Here is a 13,659-nt window from a genome sequence, read left to right as displayed (position 1 = left end):
TCGGAATATCTTAACGACTTTAAACTTACTTTATTAATAGGATTAGCCTATATTCATATGGCAAACGTACCGTACTACATGCATTTTACATACATTTTATTCAGGTCATTCACGTGTATAGTAATATGTACCTATAGATGTAAGAGTGTGGTATCAAAATGCCGTAACATGCACACAACTATGTGAACAAAGGCTTAAACGCTAATTATGCCAGTTAATACAAATTTTCTATACACAATAAAATAAAATGACATTTAGTGTAGGTACTTCAGTTTATTTTTAACTATTATATCAAAGGCTTTATTGCGTTTTAAGGAAATAGTGCGCTAATAACCTTAATAGTACCTAAATACTTAATTTAATAGGTAGTTACATAAATAGCCTTTTAACACACTTTTAACACTCGTTAATTTAGTTGTATAAACATATTAAAATAATTACTTACGTTTAACCCGTGTCCTGATGTGCCGGAACGCAGATCTCCGCGAAACACAATGTATTTGCTATTGTCTCATATACCAGCAAACAGGAGGTCATAGGGAGGTTAAAAACTTGAAAATTCTACGTAACAGTAAAATAATAACTGATTTAACTTAACTAAATAAATAATAATTTAATAAATAAATAACTAGAAAAACTTATAACGCCAAGATACCGTTTGTTTGTATTCACACCGATTACTAAATAAATAAGTATTGTGTATATTATCGCACATTAAATCATATATAAGTAGCTATAATTTACGAAGGTTGGCAAATTAAAATTGAAATAATTCTGTTCCGTTCATTGTTATTTAAAAATAGGTCGAGAATTTACATAACTAGAATGTATTTGTATTTAATTACTTTTCTATATATTTTCGGCAGAAATCGATTTCGTAAATAGACCTATATATGTACTTGGTCACAAACATAGGTAGGATTGTACTTTTATTAAAATGTTGACATTCACTTCCTTTATTATATGCCACCTTGTAATTATATAAACTTAATAACGAATTGTTACCGGTTCATTAAAGTCGAAAGTAATTATCTAATTTGCTGAAGTATTACGAAGTTTTATTAAGGGCATAACAACATTACCCATTTTGTAAAAAATAAAACAAAAAGTAACGTTGTCTAATATTATATTTGCATAACTACCATCAAATAATCAATCTTTAACATTGGAGTGATTGTTTTTAGGGTCGGTGTCTTCAGGGAATTCTTTTAGAGTCGTTACGTCACTATGTGCTTCAATCGGCACTTCTTTATATCCTTCGACTTCATCTATGGCGGAGTAAACTGCTTTCTTTTCAATTTTAGCTAATATCTTCTTGTCATGGAACGGGTGATTATGTAAGTTGGCCCTGTTGACAATTGATATATTGTGTAGTAAGTTCAGATGACCTTGCATTGTAAAAAAGTGATACAGTAGTCAATATTTAGGTACATATATATTTTATACAACGTAATTCGGAAACAAGAAATAACTAAATAAGGAAAACTTAATTGCTTTGTTTGTAAAATAAACTATCCCATTTCAAAAATGAGATAGTTTATCCCATTTCAAAAATGAGACTATATCATTGTATTTTTATAATATTAATTTTTTATTCTATTTATGTCTTATATTACGATTAAAAATGCAATGCAAGTAATGACTTGTTTCAAAAATTGTAAATGGACACTCCACCTCCTTTGGCAGGCAGCTTAGGATTTGCAGAGCCTATTATAATTTTAAATAGACATGTAACCCACTTACATTAACTAAAAATCACGTACATTAATGGAGAAAAGCTCTACTAGTTTCGAGCCATAAAGGGACTCTTCATCACGAGTAGCGCTCGCTGACACGGCGACGTTGCGCTGCCTACTCAGTAGACTTACAATAGTATGTCTCACGATATTATTTACAAAAATATATAATTTACCTATTGAGTACGACATTTCCTTTTGTGACCAAGAACGCTGTGCATTTGTTGTTTCTGTAATCGACACACCGCCAACGTCGCAGTCCCGACCGCGAGGTGCTAGAGTGCAGGTTGTATATGTACCGGTTTAGTATCACTTGTAATGACCCTCGAATTGACACCGTGAACTGTAGGTTTGAACCTGATGCTGTAACAGAAATTATGATTATGTTATTAATGATGTAAATCATACATATATCATCATCACATCCGCCACAAGACATGTACAAGTGTAAAAACGTAGTGTAGTAACGAAGTAATGAATTAATATTATGAATTAGAATTTTTCATTTTGAATGTTGATGTTCCAGGACGTTCATACAGTGCCGGCGTTAGGCCGCGTTTCCATTGACGCGGAGCGGGGCGGAGAGGAGCGGTGAAGAGCGGTGAAAAGTGTTCAGTGTTTCCACTGACGCGGAGAGGGGCGGAGAAGAGCGGTGAAAAATGGTCAACGGAGTGGATTGAGGCGGAGCGGAGCATACTTTTCGAATCATATTGAGAGATTGACCATGTCTAAATATAATCAATAGACGTTTTATCGCTCAAATATCGCAATCGATATTTTTATTTAGAGTTTATTGTTTTTTTTATATGATATATTAAACGAAATAAAATGTACAAATATAGTTAATTTTGTCATTAATAAACGATATTTCGACATGAAATAAAACTAAAAGAAAGTATTTTTTCAATTGAAAGTTATGATTTACTTAAATATCAATTATCAATAACTTTGAGTAACGACTGTTTAAGAAAATTCAAAACATCAATATAACATTGAAAATAAATATATATATATTTTTTTTTGATAAGTAATTTGTTTCGTAGTAATCGATTTTAAGAAAATCGATTAAACAACACCCTCACCCACGCTACTTGGACATGGACATTTCCAACCCTTTTTGGTTACTTCGTGAATCTTCGTGCTTATTCGGCAATACTCGGTACTCGGTTATATGTCTCTGTCACACGTTAGCATTGGCGTATAGACGCGCCACTACGTTGACGGTACTGTACCGTCCCGCTCCGCACCGCGCTGCTCCGCACCGCCCCGCTGTTCTCCGCACAGCACCGCCCCGCTGTCCTCCGCACCGCATCTTCTCGCTATATATTTGTATGAATATCCGCTCAGCTCTGCTCCGCCCCGCTCATGCTGTTTCCATTGAAGCGGTGCGGAGATTTCGAGCATAGTGATTGGCCAATTCGTGCAACGCTAAGCTCCTCTCCGCCCCGCTCCGCGTCAATGGAAACGCGGCCTTAGGGGGGGCCGTGATGGGGCGATGGCCTAGGGCGACAAATTCTGGATGGCGCCAATGCCGCCGCCGAATTGATCCCCAAAAAACTAACACTTGATATTGCTTCCCTCAAGTGGGCGCCACAATATTTTCGCCCGGGGTATCAGTGTTTCGCCGGCATTGCGTTCATAACAAGTTATAGGGATACATAGACTGACAAACGTCAGAATTGACCTCTTGAATTGTGCCAACTATAGTAATTAACATCCTAATACATTTTTTCTTTTTATGTTATGTACCTATGGAATCTATTATGTATCATCTGTTTATGTGTGAAATAAACTAATATACTTTCTTTTATAAGGATGAAAAGATTGATTTTGTCAATTTTTAGAAAATAAAAAATGGACTTACATGCGTCCTTCCTTTCTTGAACACTATGTTTCGAATCTTGCATTTTGAAGTCCATATCATCGTCGTCATCGTGGACCACTGAGTCGTCCATTAAGTCGCTGTAGTCGTGGTGTTCGTGTTGATCGTGCTGACTGGAGATTGGAATCGACATAGTATGTAGAGACACATTCGATGTGTCTTTGTTTGCCCTGTGTATTATAAACACAGTTATAACAGAATATTAAGTAACTATATCATATTTCAGCCTTTAGATATTCCCAACATAGCAAAAGGCTAAACCCAGGCTATAGTATACCCTGGCAGTGATTGAATAGTTTAGTGTAATATGATGATAATGTGCCTGCAGCAACATCATCCAGCTACTGAGATAGATAGATATGAAGCTTTATTGTAGACCAAGTAAGTCATTTTTACAATAATTTAAAAGTATAAAGAGGGTGACCTTAGCGCCAAAAGCAATATTTGATAGCCTTTGGGTAAAAGGAGTGATTATTAAACAAATCTGAGGCGAAATAAATAAATATTGTCTAATATCATAATAAATAAATACACAAATATATGATCTTAGTATAGGATAGAGTATATAGAGTAAAATTGTCTAGATTCATACTCACACAGATTCCTGTTTTAAAAACACCTTTCTTGCTGATGATGGCAAAGCAACCTGCAAAACAAATAGTACAGAATTTTTAATGTTGTATATTGAACATGAGACTATATGATTTCAGTAAATTGTGAGTACCCTTACAGCTGAGACTATTGAGACTCGTGAATATGATATCGATTTCTTTTGTGGTCAAATTATTTGTGCAATAATGTGATAGCACATTAATTCATCATGTGTAATGGAGCTTCATTGATATTTGCCATGATCATTGTGGCCTCAGCCTTAGGTGATTTAAAATAAATCCTACCTGTGCTATACTTTCTGTTGGTGGAACACTTAATCTCTTGATACCGGTAACATGACACATCTCACTGTCATCCAATTGTGGCAGACTTGCTGTCAGTTTTGTGGGCAGGGTTTGGGGCGAACTCTGTAAGATATAAAATATTAATTAAGATAACTGTAATGGTTGTATGTGTTTTAAAGTCAACATTATGCACATGATGGTTATAGAATATTAAAAAAAAAATAAGAATTAGATTGCCAGAATTTAGCATTGTTACATATGTATGACAATAAACCAGTATTTTATAGAGTAACCAGAGTAATAAGCCCAATTTAAAATTTAAGAATTTGAGTATAACTATTAAAATAAAACAAAACATAGCAACTGTACTACATTGTGTAGAAAAAATAAAGATGTGTGAATGGAGAGACAGCTGCCATTCAAGAAAAAAAAATCTTGTTTGTTAGTATGTAGTGCCATACCTGTAGTAAAATAATACTTACAATATTTTCTAATCCTCTAATGTGAAGAGACTTGGCAGCTTCCACGAACATGTTCAGGCAATCAGCTGGTACCACAACTTCACCTGTGTAGATATACTCCAGCAGCAAACACAAGGTGCGGTGAGAAACATTCTGAAAACAAATGATAAAATGTTTAGCTACATTTGTCAAAGAATATTATTCCTTTGCATTGCATAAGCATAATTATATCATATAAAATGTGAATGTGTAGGTATTTTACTAACAATACCAATTAAAATATTAAATTGATTTTAAAATACATGAAACTTATTACAGAAATGGTGAATTGTGGGTATATATCGTACAGTGGTAATACATGCCGTAATATGCACCTCTGCCTACCCTTTCGGGGATAAATGGAGTGGCTTACTTGTTACTCATTTTCAAAATACAATGCAGCTCTATTTATACTTACATTAAGGAATATAACAGGATGTTGACAGGGTGCTGAAGATATAAGGTCTTTCAGATAAGGGCTAGCTAATGCTACCAGCACTTGATGAACCTTCACTAAATGCCCATCTGCAGCTATTGTCATGTCCACAAATTCACCATTCTGAAACACAATGAATATTTCATTGTTATTCTAAAACAAAACATAGGTACAACAGATTTCCAACAGTGCTCAACAGTGTACGGTTAGATTCGTATTAGAGTAGATTTACCGAACATAAACATGTTAGGAAAAGCTATATAACTAAACTGTGCCAAAAAACTAATAAATTAAGTATTTTAAAATAGTAAACATAACATTTTACCTGCTGCAAAGCACTAAATCCATTACAAATACTGGATTTATAAGAATCCCATGACAACGAGAACTGTGACTGCACCATTTCAGTTAAATTGCTGAAATAGTGGCAGTAATATTAAAACTATTAAAATGTATGTACTAAACTAAAACAAATAAAGAATTAAATAATATGATACTTTATTGATAAATAGTTTTTCGTTTATACCAGGATATTTACATTTGACAGTAATGACAACAATGACAAATAAACTGAATCCATAGATATTTTTCGAAATTTCCAACAATAGCTTAAAAATAAAAGGCACAGGTAATAAATATTTTTAATACTTAGTTTTTGTTTGATTTTCTGTTTGATGAGAAAAGAACCATATTCTCTTGTGTACAAGTGAAAAAGAATTGCTATTTATTGTAAAATATGATATTGGTTGGTTACCAATGTAATGTAGGCTTTTCTATCCCTAAACATGTTACGATTTAAAACACGTAATAGCTGATCCTGATGATAGCTCACTCGCCATCACAAATCTCGCTCAATGCTAGTGGACAAAAGTTAAAAACTATCAGTTAAAATATCTATAAAGCTTGCTATTTTATTGACCACAAACCTAATTACTGAGCCAGGCGACTCGGCTTTGACGCCAGGTTGGGGTTGGGCATGTACTATTCACATTTTCATGTAGTTATAATCACGGGATATTTTAATCTAATATTTCGAGTAGGTCGGTATTATTATGAAATTACACATTCCTTAATACATAGACCTTACGATATAGGTGGCGGAAATAGCATTTTTACCAAAAAAAAAGAACATTTTAGGAATCATGTTTAAATTTTATTTTGTATTTCAAAAATAAATTAGGTCTTAGGCAGAGTAACTTTGATTATTTGGTTAGCTCTAAGAGAGGTATTAGTATTTCTAGCAACCTTTTTGGGTTTTTCTTTAGGTATTTGTTTGATAATCATTCTATTTGTAGCTTGGGTTATAGAAGTAAATAAACATTTAGATTTTAATTTTTTCATTATTTGAGTCTTATGTTGGCCATGATTGTGGTTTTCTGATCTGAAAATAATAAATTTTCTGTTAAATATTGGATTGAAATGAAATAAACCTGTTCGCAATCATCTAAATAAGTATGTAAATTCACCTGGTGGTTACAATGTCATTGTTTGTATCTATATATGCTGGACAATGTAGTTTCCTGTAGTCTACACATCGCCAACGGCGCTTAAGACCTTCACATGCGTGATGATGACAGTGGTATATAAACTGGTTCAATATTAATTGCAATGAGCCACGTTTAGAAATAGAGTAATGTAGACCATGAGCTGAAAAAGACACAATTCTAATAATTATTCATGATCCAAGAAAAGTAACATTTGTTTCAAACAATGGTGCATTACCTTTATTGCCAAGAATAGCTTCATGGGTAACTTTAGTCACAGGAGCTTCTTGGCTAACTTTAGTATGGAGTATTGGAGGTGGATTACAGGTGTCTAAATTATAAACTGCAACCGGTTCAGTTGGAGCAATGTTAAAGTAATTACTATTTATGATATCTGTATTGTTCTCTTCAACATTAGATACGGTATTATCAACATATTCAAAATCCGTATCAACAATGTTCATTTCAGGAAGTGGAGCAATTTGTTCATTATTTTGATTCTCTATTGCAGTAGAAGTTTCCAAGGTTGGAAAATTCATCAGATTGATATCACTGAGAGAGTAAAAAGGCTGTGTACTTTCTTGCACAATATTATTATCAGCTGGTATGACTTCCACATTGTAGTTTTCACTGTTAATTGTTATATGAGCTGCAAAATTATTGTCTGGTGGTACTGTAGGTCTGTAAAAGAACATATAATTTAGCTTATAATGTGCAATGTTTTAACACATTTTATAAATTAACTATTAATCAATATAAAGGTGTATTTATTGTTATGAACTGAACACAAACATGTAGGTATAAAATACAAAAATACTGATTGTTTACCTTTCTGGTGGTAAATCCAAACAATTTGGTAATGGTGGTGGTAACTCTGAACCTAAAGGTGCGGTGGGCTGGTTCGGTGGCAGAGGTTGCAATGGCAATGGATCTGATGGTTGTTTCTAAAATATTTTTAAAGGTAGTCATTTAGTTATATGAATATTAAAGCAATATGATACTATCATTCATCAATATGCATTATAAAGCAATATGATATAATTTTAACAATAATTGACTGCTCAGTTTGAGTGGTGACTGAGCAACTGGCTGCTGTGGAATGTTTTGCTTGTTCGATTTCCACAACTCTGTGTGATATACAAATTGTTGTTCAAAGTCTGGGTGTCATGTGTATGCTTGTAAAAACCCCCATGACATAGGAGAAAATTCTAGAATGGGGCAATGTTTAATTTTAAAAAAAAATATGTAGGTACCTGTGGTATTTCTATATTCTCAATACCATTAATACATAATGCTTTGCAGGCTTGTATGAAAGCTGGTGTAGCATCAGTTGGTATCTTTACTTCCCCAGTATAAATATATTCCAATATGAAAGAAAGTATATTTTGATTTATGTTCTGGAAAAGAATATAGAATCCTTATCATTGTAATGTTACTTTAACGCCATACCATACTATATAGGAAAAATATTTTAATTACATTTAGAAATACAACTGGATGCTGACATGCAGCAGATTCTATCATTGCCTTTATGTAAGGGCTGGCAAGTGCCACAATATTTTGATGAACTTTTATCAAATGACCGTCAGCTGCTAGGGTCATATCAACAAACTCGCCTTCCTGCAACACAAAATTATGTTTGTTAAGAGGTTCAGGAGAAGAAAATTTATGAATTTTACGCGCCAAATTACCTACCTGTTGTAAACGTGCAAACCCTTGCGAAATATGATTTTTGTACGACACCCAACTAAAACAGAATTGATCTTTGGACATTGTGTTAAATGAGGATATAAACAACTAATCACCAAATGCAATAATGTTCATATAACAACAAGAAAAATATTTGTTTATTTTGACTTTGGTTTTGACATTTGACATACCCAGAGTTGCCAATCCAGAATAAGAATCTGCACCGTTTTATTCACAAATTGTTTACAAAAGGATTTAGGTCTGAAAGGGTTAATACGATTTTTTATTGCGTTGAAAGATATTATTTGATGCTTCAACGCGCATTTCCGTTTGCCTTTTTGAGAAATATAGGTGTAGACTTTGTTTAGGAATATAAGTAAATAAAATTGCTGAAAAGTTTTATATTCAAACTATTTTGTAATAATAAAAACTAATTCGTTAATGTCAACATTCTGTCATTCTGACTAACTTGTTGTCATTCGTGTTTAGTTGGTTTTGGTTTGGTATGTACAATTTGTACAAGATTCTTTTTATCAGTGACAGTCAAACTGTATTTACGTTTGTAGATATTCTGATAAAATTATATCTTGTTGGGGTCATTGTCAGTTACCTACTTGTAGTGTTGCTAGTTTTGATTGTTTATATTTAAATACTTTATTTACCTATAATAATTACTTTACGTTTTATAAAAAATACTGTGCGAAAGTTTCTATAAACTTAGTATCGATGTTTTGAATAGTAATAAGTATAATTTAAAATTGTTTCTTTTAACTTAGCTCAGTACGGTACCTACCAATTCCGTTTATTCGATAAGAGTTTAGTTGTAATATAAACACAAAGTTAATATGTACAGAAATTATAGTCTTAATGTTTGCAAGATGATAACAATAAAATCTGCTACATCTATTACTGGTACTGTTGCCCGGAGTTTTTTTCCTGTTACATCCAACACTTCAGCACATCGCTGGTAAGTCTTGTTTCCATAATTTACTAATACAAAATTTCATTTGTTAAAAATATAATGGATAACAAATTTTTGATTTAATATTTTTCTAGGTATTCAGGTGACACTTCTAAAAAGTTTGATATTGTTGTAATTGGTGGTGGTATTGTTGGTGCTGCTTCCGCAAGAGAGCTCAGTCTGAGGCATCCATCATTAAATATTGCATTAGTCGAGAAGGAAAATTGTTTCGCCTACCATCAAAGTGGAAATAACAGTGGTGTGATTCATGCTGGTATTTATTACAAACCTGGATCATTGAAAGCTAAATTATGTGTACAAGGCATGGAATTAGCTTATAAATACTGTGAAGAAAAAAATATTAAATATTTAAAATGTGGCAAACTGATAGTGGCCACTGAAAGGCATGAAGTACCTGTATTATTAGATCTGTATGATCGAGGAATACAAAATGGTGTAAAAGATTTGCAGCTACTAGAAGGAAATGAAATAAGAGAAATTGAACCTCTCTGTAAAGGGTTACAAGCAATATGGTCACCCAATACTGGAATTGTGAGTTGGGCACAGGTGACAGAATCTTATGTAGAGGACTTCAAAAAATGTGGTGGCACAACTTATCTAAACTTTGAAGCAAAGAGGTTCTCAGAGTCTGAAAATGCAGAATATCCTGTTGTAATATCGGATAACAAATCTAATAATATTTCTGCGAAGTATGTTCTCACATGCTGTGGCCTACATTCAGATACAGTAGCAGTTTTAACTGGATGCCCTGAAGAGCCCAAAATCATACCTTTTAGAGGTGAATATTTATATCTAGTCCCAAGCAAAAGTAACTTGGCTAAAGCTAACATTTATCCTGTACCTGACCCAAGGTTTCCTTTTCTTGGTGTCCATATAACTCCTAGAATAGATGGACGTGTAATTTTGGGTCCAAATGCAATATTAGCCTATTGTAAAGAAGGATATACGTAAGTATTTTCATCTAAACTTTTTCCTGTAAATCTTTGGAATGGGGTAATATATGTAAACAATATTGAAAATGTCTGATAAAACTAGAGTTAGTAAAAGATACAATAATCTTATCAGCACTGAAATATATCCTTTATTTGTGTCTTTGCCTTTAACTTGCACTAAGAAACTGTTTTATTAAAAAGATATGAATGTTTATAGTTTAAAACAATTATGTAAATCACCAATTTAGAGTCTTATTGTACAACAAATCAGTACTCATCAAAGAATCTACAATCTGTACAGATTGAAGATTCTTTACCAAATAAACATGGACAATATGTTCAGATAAAATGTTATGCAATAATAATGCCACACTTTTTATCAAAGGGCATTTAAAGGTTACCTTATACATATTTAGCAAAGTCAAAGAAATAAGAATAAAATGACGATATGTATTACCTACTAACATACCTTTTGCTTTATTTACAGATATAGTGATGTGAATATGAAAGACTTGAAAGATATTTTAGCATTTTCTGGTTTTCGGAAATTAGCAATGAAGTATGCAGGTTTCGGAGTTAAAGAATTAGCTAGATCAATATTTCCTTCACTGCAAGTAAAGCAGGTGCAAAAATACATTCAGGAGATTACATCTGCTGATGTGGAGAGAGGTCCTGCTGGTGTAAGAGCGCAGGCAATGGCTAAAGATGGTAATACATTATTTTTAAATACATGTCTAGTTATAGGTATATATTTATTCCATAGCTGGTGTTGATACCCTAACCAAAAACAACAATAACTACTAAGAAATTTACAAAATCACCATAAACAGTCAAAGGACAATAATTTTTATACTGTTCATTATTTTAAGATGGTTTTTTTTTTGGCTTTTTCAGGAACTTTAATAGAAGATTTTGTGTTTGATTCTCAACCTGGATCTGGTGCGATAGGAAGTCGAGTTTTACATTGCAGAAATGCACCCTCACCTGGAGCCACTTCATCACTTGCTATCGCAAAAATGATTGCTGATAAGATGGAAAGTGAGTTTAAGTTTAAAATCTGAGATATAAAAAGACAAGTTTATTCATAAACATAGTAATAAATAAATGTAAAAGTAATGTACATAAAAGCAGTGTCATCCTACACTTTAAGGAAGGATAAACATATTTGTTTTGTAAAACTGTGCTAATGGAAATCCAAAAGTTGTTATAGCATAGTGAGAACAAATAATACCTAACATTGATTACTCAAATTGTAATTTATTTTAATTAGACCAGGATGGCACTTTCGATCGTCAAAACAAAAAAATTAATAGAAACTATTTGCTAATTTGTAGGTGTGAGATTGTGGGAGGAACTCCTACTTCTAAATAAAATGCAAAAACTTTTGTTTGAAATAGGGATTTTTTTTTAAATGACACTTGTTAATATAATATTTATAAGTTTAACTACATAAACTATTTGAAAGCCTTAGATGTAATAATCATGTTGTAAAGATTTATTGCTAAAGATTTATTTTTATGTAAATATTAAAGCATTCATTATAGGAAGATTTGTTACAAAAAAAAAATCAAATTGTTATATTGTGATCTGAAATGGATTTATTTAATCTTATGTACTATCAAATATTTATATAAGTCAAAACTATAAATAATTAAATTATTATTAATTACTATAATATAAATAAATGTGTAACTTTGGGTGCTAAATTACAGTCACTAACTAGCATTTTAGCTATCGAATATATTTGCACATAATAGTCATTATTTATTTTTTAAGTAAGGGAATAATATTATATACAACATTTTTTATTTTTTATTTTTTTTTCTTGAAGTCTTGTAGTTGTCTTTTATGAACAAATTTTAATATACACTTGGCTTTGTTTGGAAGGCATGATTTTCTATTCAGCAACAATCCCTTGATTAGTCAAAGAAATGAAATTAATTTGGAGATCATGGACGGTCGTTGAATGGAACAGTATATTACTGAACACCACTATGTACTCTGATAGACTAAACAAGGAATAAACTGAAAAAAAGAAATAAACTTTATTAAATTTCAGATTTGTGATTTATTTATTAATTTTAACTACTATAGAAACTAGTGATGACCATTATCCAAAAAGGGTTAATTAATATTAATTAATAAGACTGGGCCAATGAACTTTGTTCCAAAGGAAAAATTAAGGTCAATTACAGCTTGCGAAGGATTGTGAAGTAATGGGTTTTAAAATTCTAAACCTTTATCTAACTTCACATTCATACAAATAGATTTACTTACCATAAGGTTCACATAGCCTATTATGTCTCAGAAAGAAGTAAGCAGCAGATGCAAATGAAGAAATGTACACAATAAAAGCTCTCCATTTTAATTTGACAGAATGCTTTTCTCTGTGTGTAATATTTGGCCTTCTTCGTAGCTTTGAAAGCATTATGCATGTGAACAGCATATAAAATATTGAGGTTCCAATGAATGTTTTAAAACAAAATTCATGATAAGCTGAAAAGATAAATTGAAACATTGCCTTAATACTATTAATTAGTTGACAATAAATTTTTGCACGGGTAGTAGGTGTATACAGTTGAGTACTTACGATAGTTTTTGGATGATGTCCAATGCGTGAGTCCCAATAAGGCAAAATTTTCAATGATATTCAAAAATACTGCTAATTTGACTATAACAACACAGCTCTCTAGCACAACATTTCTGTAATATTTCCATCGTAAATACAATACGTACAATCGTAAAGGTGCATGCATGTATATAGCTGTTTTCCATATCGTGCTTTGTGGTTCATAACTTCCAATAGACGCCGATATTGATGGGAAGACATTGGGCACCTTGCAATGAGTGTTGTTTGCGGTTTCAAAGTCCTTGTACATTGTTATAACAACACAAGCTATAAAGGCAAATAATGGCACTGACACCACATAATAATACAATCTGGTAGGAATTTTGATGTAGTGGTAGATTTTCTTTTCTGACTCATTATAAAGAGGTAAATACATTTCATATTAAATTAAAGTAATACAAAGTTATCTAAAAATCTTCGTTTTCGTAAACATCTAGCTAAACATCAACGAAAAATGACGTTGACGTTTGGTGACATAGTAATATGACAGTGA

General features: G+C 32.3%; 4 protein-coding genes across 5 annotated transcripts; 1 reads left to right on the top strand and 3 right to left on the bottom strand.

The window, feature by feature from the left end:
• Window positions 1–1,109: 1,109 nt before the first annotated feature.
• Window positions 1,110–6,017, bottom strand: LOC118265099 (uncharacterized). 2 transcript variants are annotated; one of them, XM_050706004.1, is made up of 8 exons: window positions 5,776–6,017; window positions 5,433–5,573; window positions 4,997–5,128; window positions 4,515–4,637; window positions 4,215–4,264; window positions 3,601–3,788; window positions 1,913–2,099; window positions 1,110–1,348 (listed from the first exon to the last, which is right to left on the bottom strand). In XM_050706004.1, the coding sequence occupies exons 1-8, from the start codon at window positions 5,851–5,853 to the stop codon at window positions 1,153–1,155; spliced, it is 1,095 nt and encodes a 364-aa protein (XP_050561961.1). In that variant the 5' UTR covers window positions 5,854–6,017; the 3' UTR covers window positions 1,110–1,152. The 2 variants fall into 2 exon arrangements, with proteins under 2 accessions (XP_050561961.1, XP_050561962.1); XM_050706005.1 differs by having other exon boundaries at window positions 3,601–3,731; window positions 5,776–6,013.
• Window positions 6,018–6,581: 564 nt separating this feature from the next.
• On the bottom strand, window positions 6,582–8,819 carry LOC118265233 (uncharacterized). Its single transcript, XM_035578033.2, has 7 exons — window positions 8,630–8,819; window positions 8,414–8,554; window positions 8,188–8,331; window positions 7,763–7,878; window positions 7,173–7,615; window positions 6,917–7,097; window positions 6,582–6,831 (listed from the first exon to the last, which is right to left on the bottom strand). The coding sequence occupies exons 1-7, from the start codon at window positions 8,705–8,707 to the stop codon at window positions 6,627–6,629; spliced, it is 1,308 nt and encodes a 435-aa protein (XP_035433926.2). The 5' UTR covers window positions 8,708–8,819; the 3' UTR covers window positions 6,582–6,626.
• Window positions 8,820–9,109: 290 nt separating this feature from the next.
• On the top strand, window positions 9,110–12,595 carry LOC118265236 (L-2-hydroxyglutarate dehydrogenase, mitochondrial). The gene is made up of 4 exons (XM_035578035.2): window positions 9,110–9,590; window positions 9,680–10,552; window positions 11,025–11,245; window positions 11,432–12,595. Exons 1-4 carry the CDS (start codon window positions 9,469–9,471, stop codon window positions 11,596–11,598), a joined length of 1,383 nt encoding a protein of 460 aa, XP_035433928.2. The 5' UTR covers window positions 9,110–9,468; the 3' UTR covers window positions 11,599–12,595.
• Window positions 12,413–13,652, bottom strand: LOC118265238 (post-GPI attachment to proteins factor 2). Its single transcript, XM_035578038.2, has 3 exons — window positions 13,128–13,652; window positions 12,815–13,033; window positions 12,413–12,562 (listed from the first exon to the last, which is right to left on the bottom strand). The coding sequence occupies exons 1-3, from the start codon at window positions 13,540–13,542 to the stop codon at window positions 12,435–12,437; spliced, it is 762 nt and encodes a 253-aa protein (XP_035433931.2). The 5' UTR covers window positions 13,543–13,652; the 3' UTR covers window positions 12,413–12,434.
• Between the last annotated feature and the right edge of the window lie 7 nt (window positions 13,653–13,659).

Source organism: Spodoptera frugiperda, chromosome 28 (genome assembly GCF_023101765.2).
Source record: "Spodoptera frugiperda isolate SF20-4 chromosome 28, AGI-APGP_CSIRO_Sfru_2.0, whole genome shotgun sequence".
Classification (NCBI taxonomy): Eukaryota; Metazoa; Arthropoda; class Insecta; order Lepidoptera; family Noctuidae; genus Spodoptera; species Spodoptera frugiperda.
Note: the sequence above shows the minus strand (reverse complement) of the source record. Positions and strands in the feature narration are given on the sequence as shown.

Excerpts from the sequence above, each read along its gene's own strand:
- LOC118265233 (XM_035578033.2), bottom strand. The coding sequence starts at position 8,707 with ATGTCCAAAGATCAATTCTGTTTTAGTTGGGTGTCGTACAAAAATCAT. Across the intron at positions 8,555-8,629 it reads GGTTTGCACGTTTACAACAG|GAAGGCGAGTTTGTTGATAT; the intron begins GTAGGTAATTTG and ends TTTGTGTTGCAG. Across the intron at positions 6,832-6,916 it reads AATGACATTGTAACCACCAG|ATCAGAAAACCACAATCATG; the intron begins GTGAATTTACAT and ends TATTATTTTCAG.
- LOC118265238 (XM_035578038.2), bottom strand. The coding sequence starts at position 13,542 with ATGTATTTACCTCTTTATAATGAGTCAGAAAAGAAAATCTACCACTAC. Across the intron at positions 13,034-13,127 it reads GACATCATCCAAAAACTATC|CTTATCATGAATTTTGTTTT; the intron begins GTAAGTACTCAA and ends TTATCTTTTCAG. Across the intron at positions 12,563-12,814 it reads TAGGCTATGTGAACCTTATG|TTTATTCCTTGTTTAGTCTA; the intron begins GTAAGTAAATCT and ends TCTTTTTTTCAG.
- LOC118265236 (XM_035578035.2), top strand. The coding sequence starts at position 9,469 with ATGTACAGAAATTATAGTCTTAATGTTTGCAAGATGATAACAATAAAA. Across the intron at positions 10,553-11,024 it reads TATTGTAAAGAAGGATATAC|ATATAGTGATGTGAATATGA; the intron begins GTAAGTATTTTC and ends CTTTATTTACAG. Across the intron at positions 11,246-11,431 it reads GCAGGCAATGGCTAAAGATG|GAACTTTAATAGAAGATTTT; the intron begins GTAATACATTAT and ends TGGCTTTTTCAG.
- LOC118265099 (XM_050706004.1), bottom strand. The coding sequence starts at position 5,853 with ATGGTGCAGTCACAGTTCTCGTTGTCATGGGATTCTTATAAATCCAGT. Across the intron at positions 2,100-3,600 it reads TCAAGAAAGGAAGGACGCAT|CATCAGGTTCAAACCTACAG; the intron begins GTAAGTCCATTT and ends TTTCTGTTACAG. Across the intron at positions 1,349-1,912 it reads GGAAATGTCGTACTCAATAG|GGCCAACTTACATAATCACC; the intron begins GTAAATTATATA and ends AATTGTCAACAG.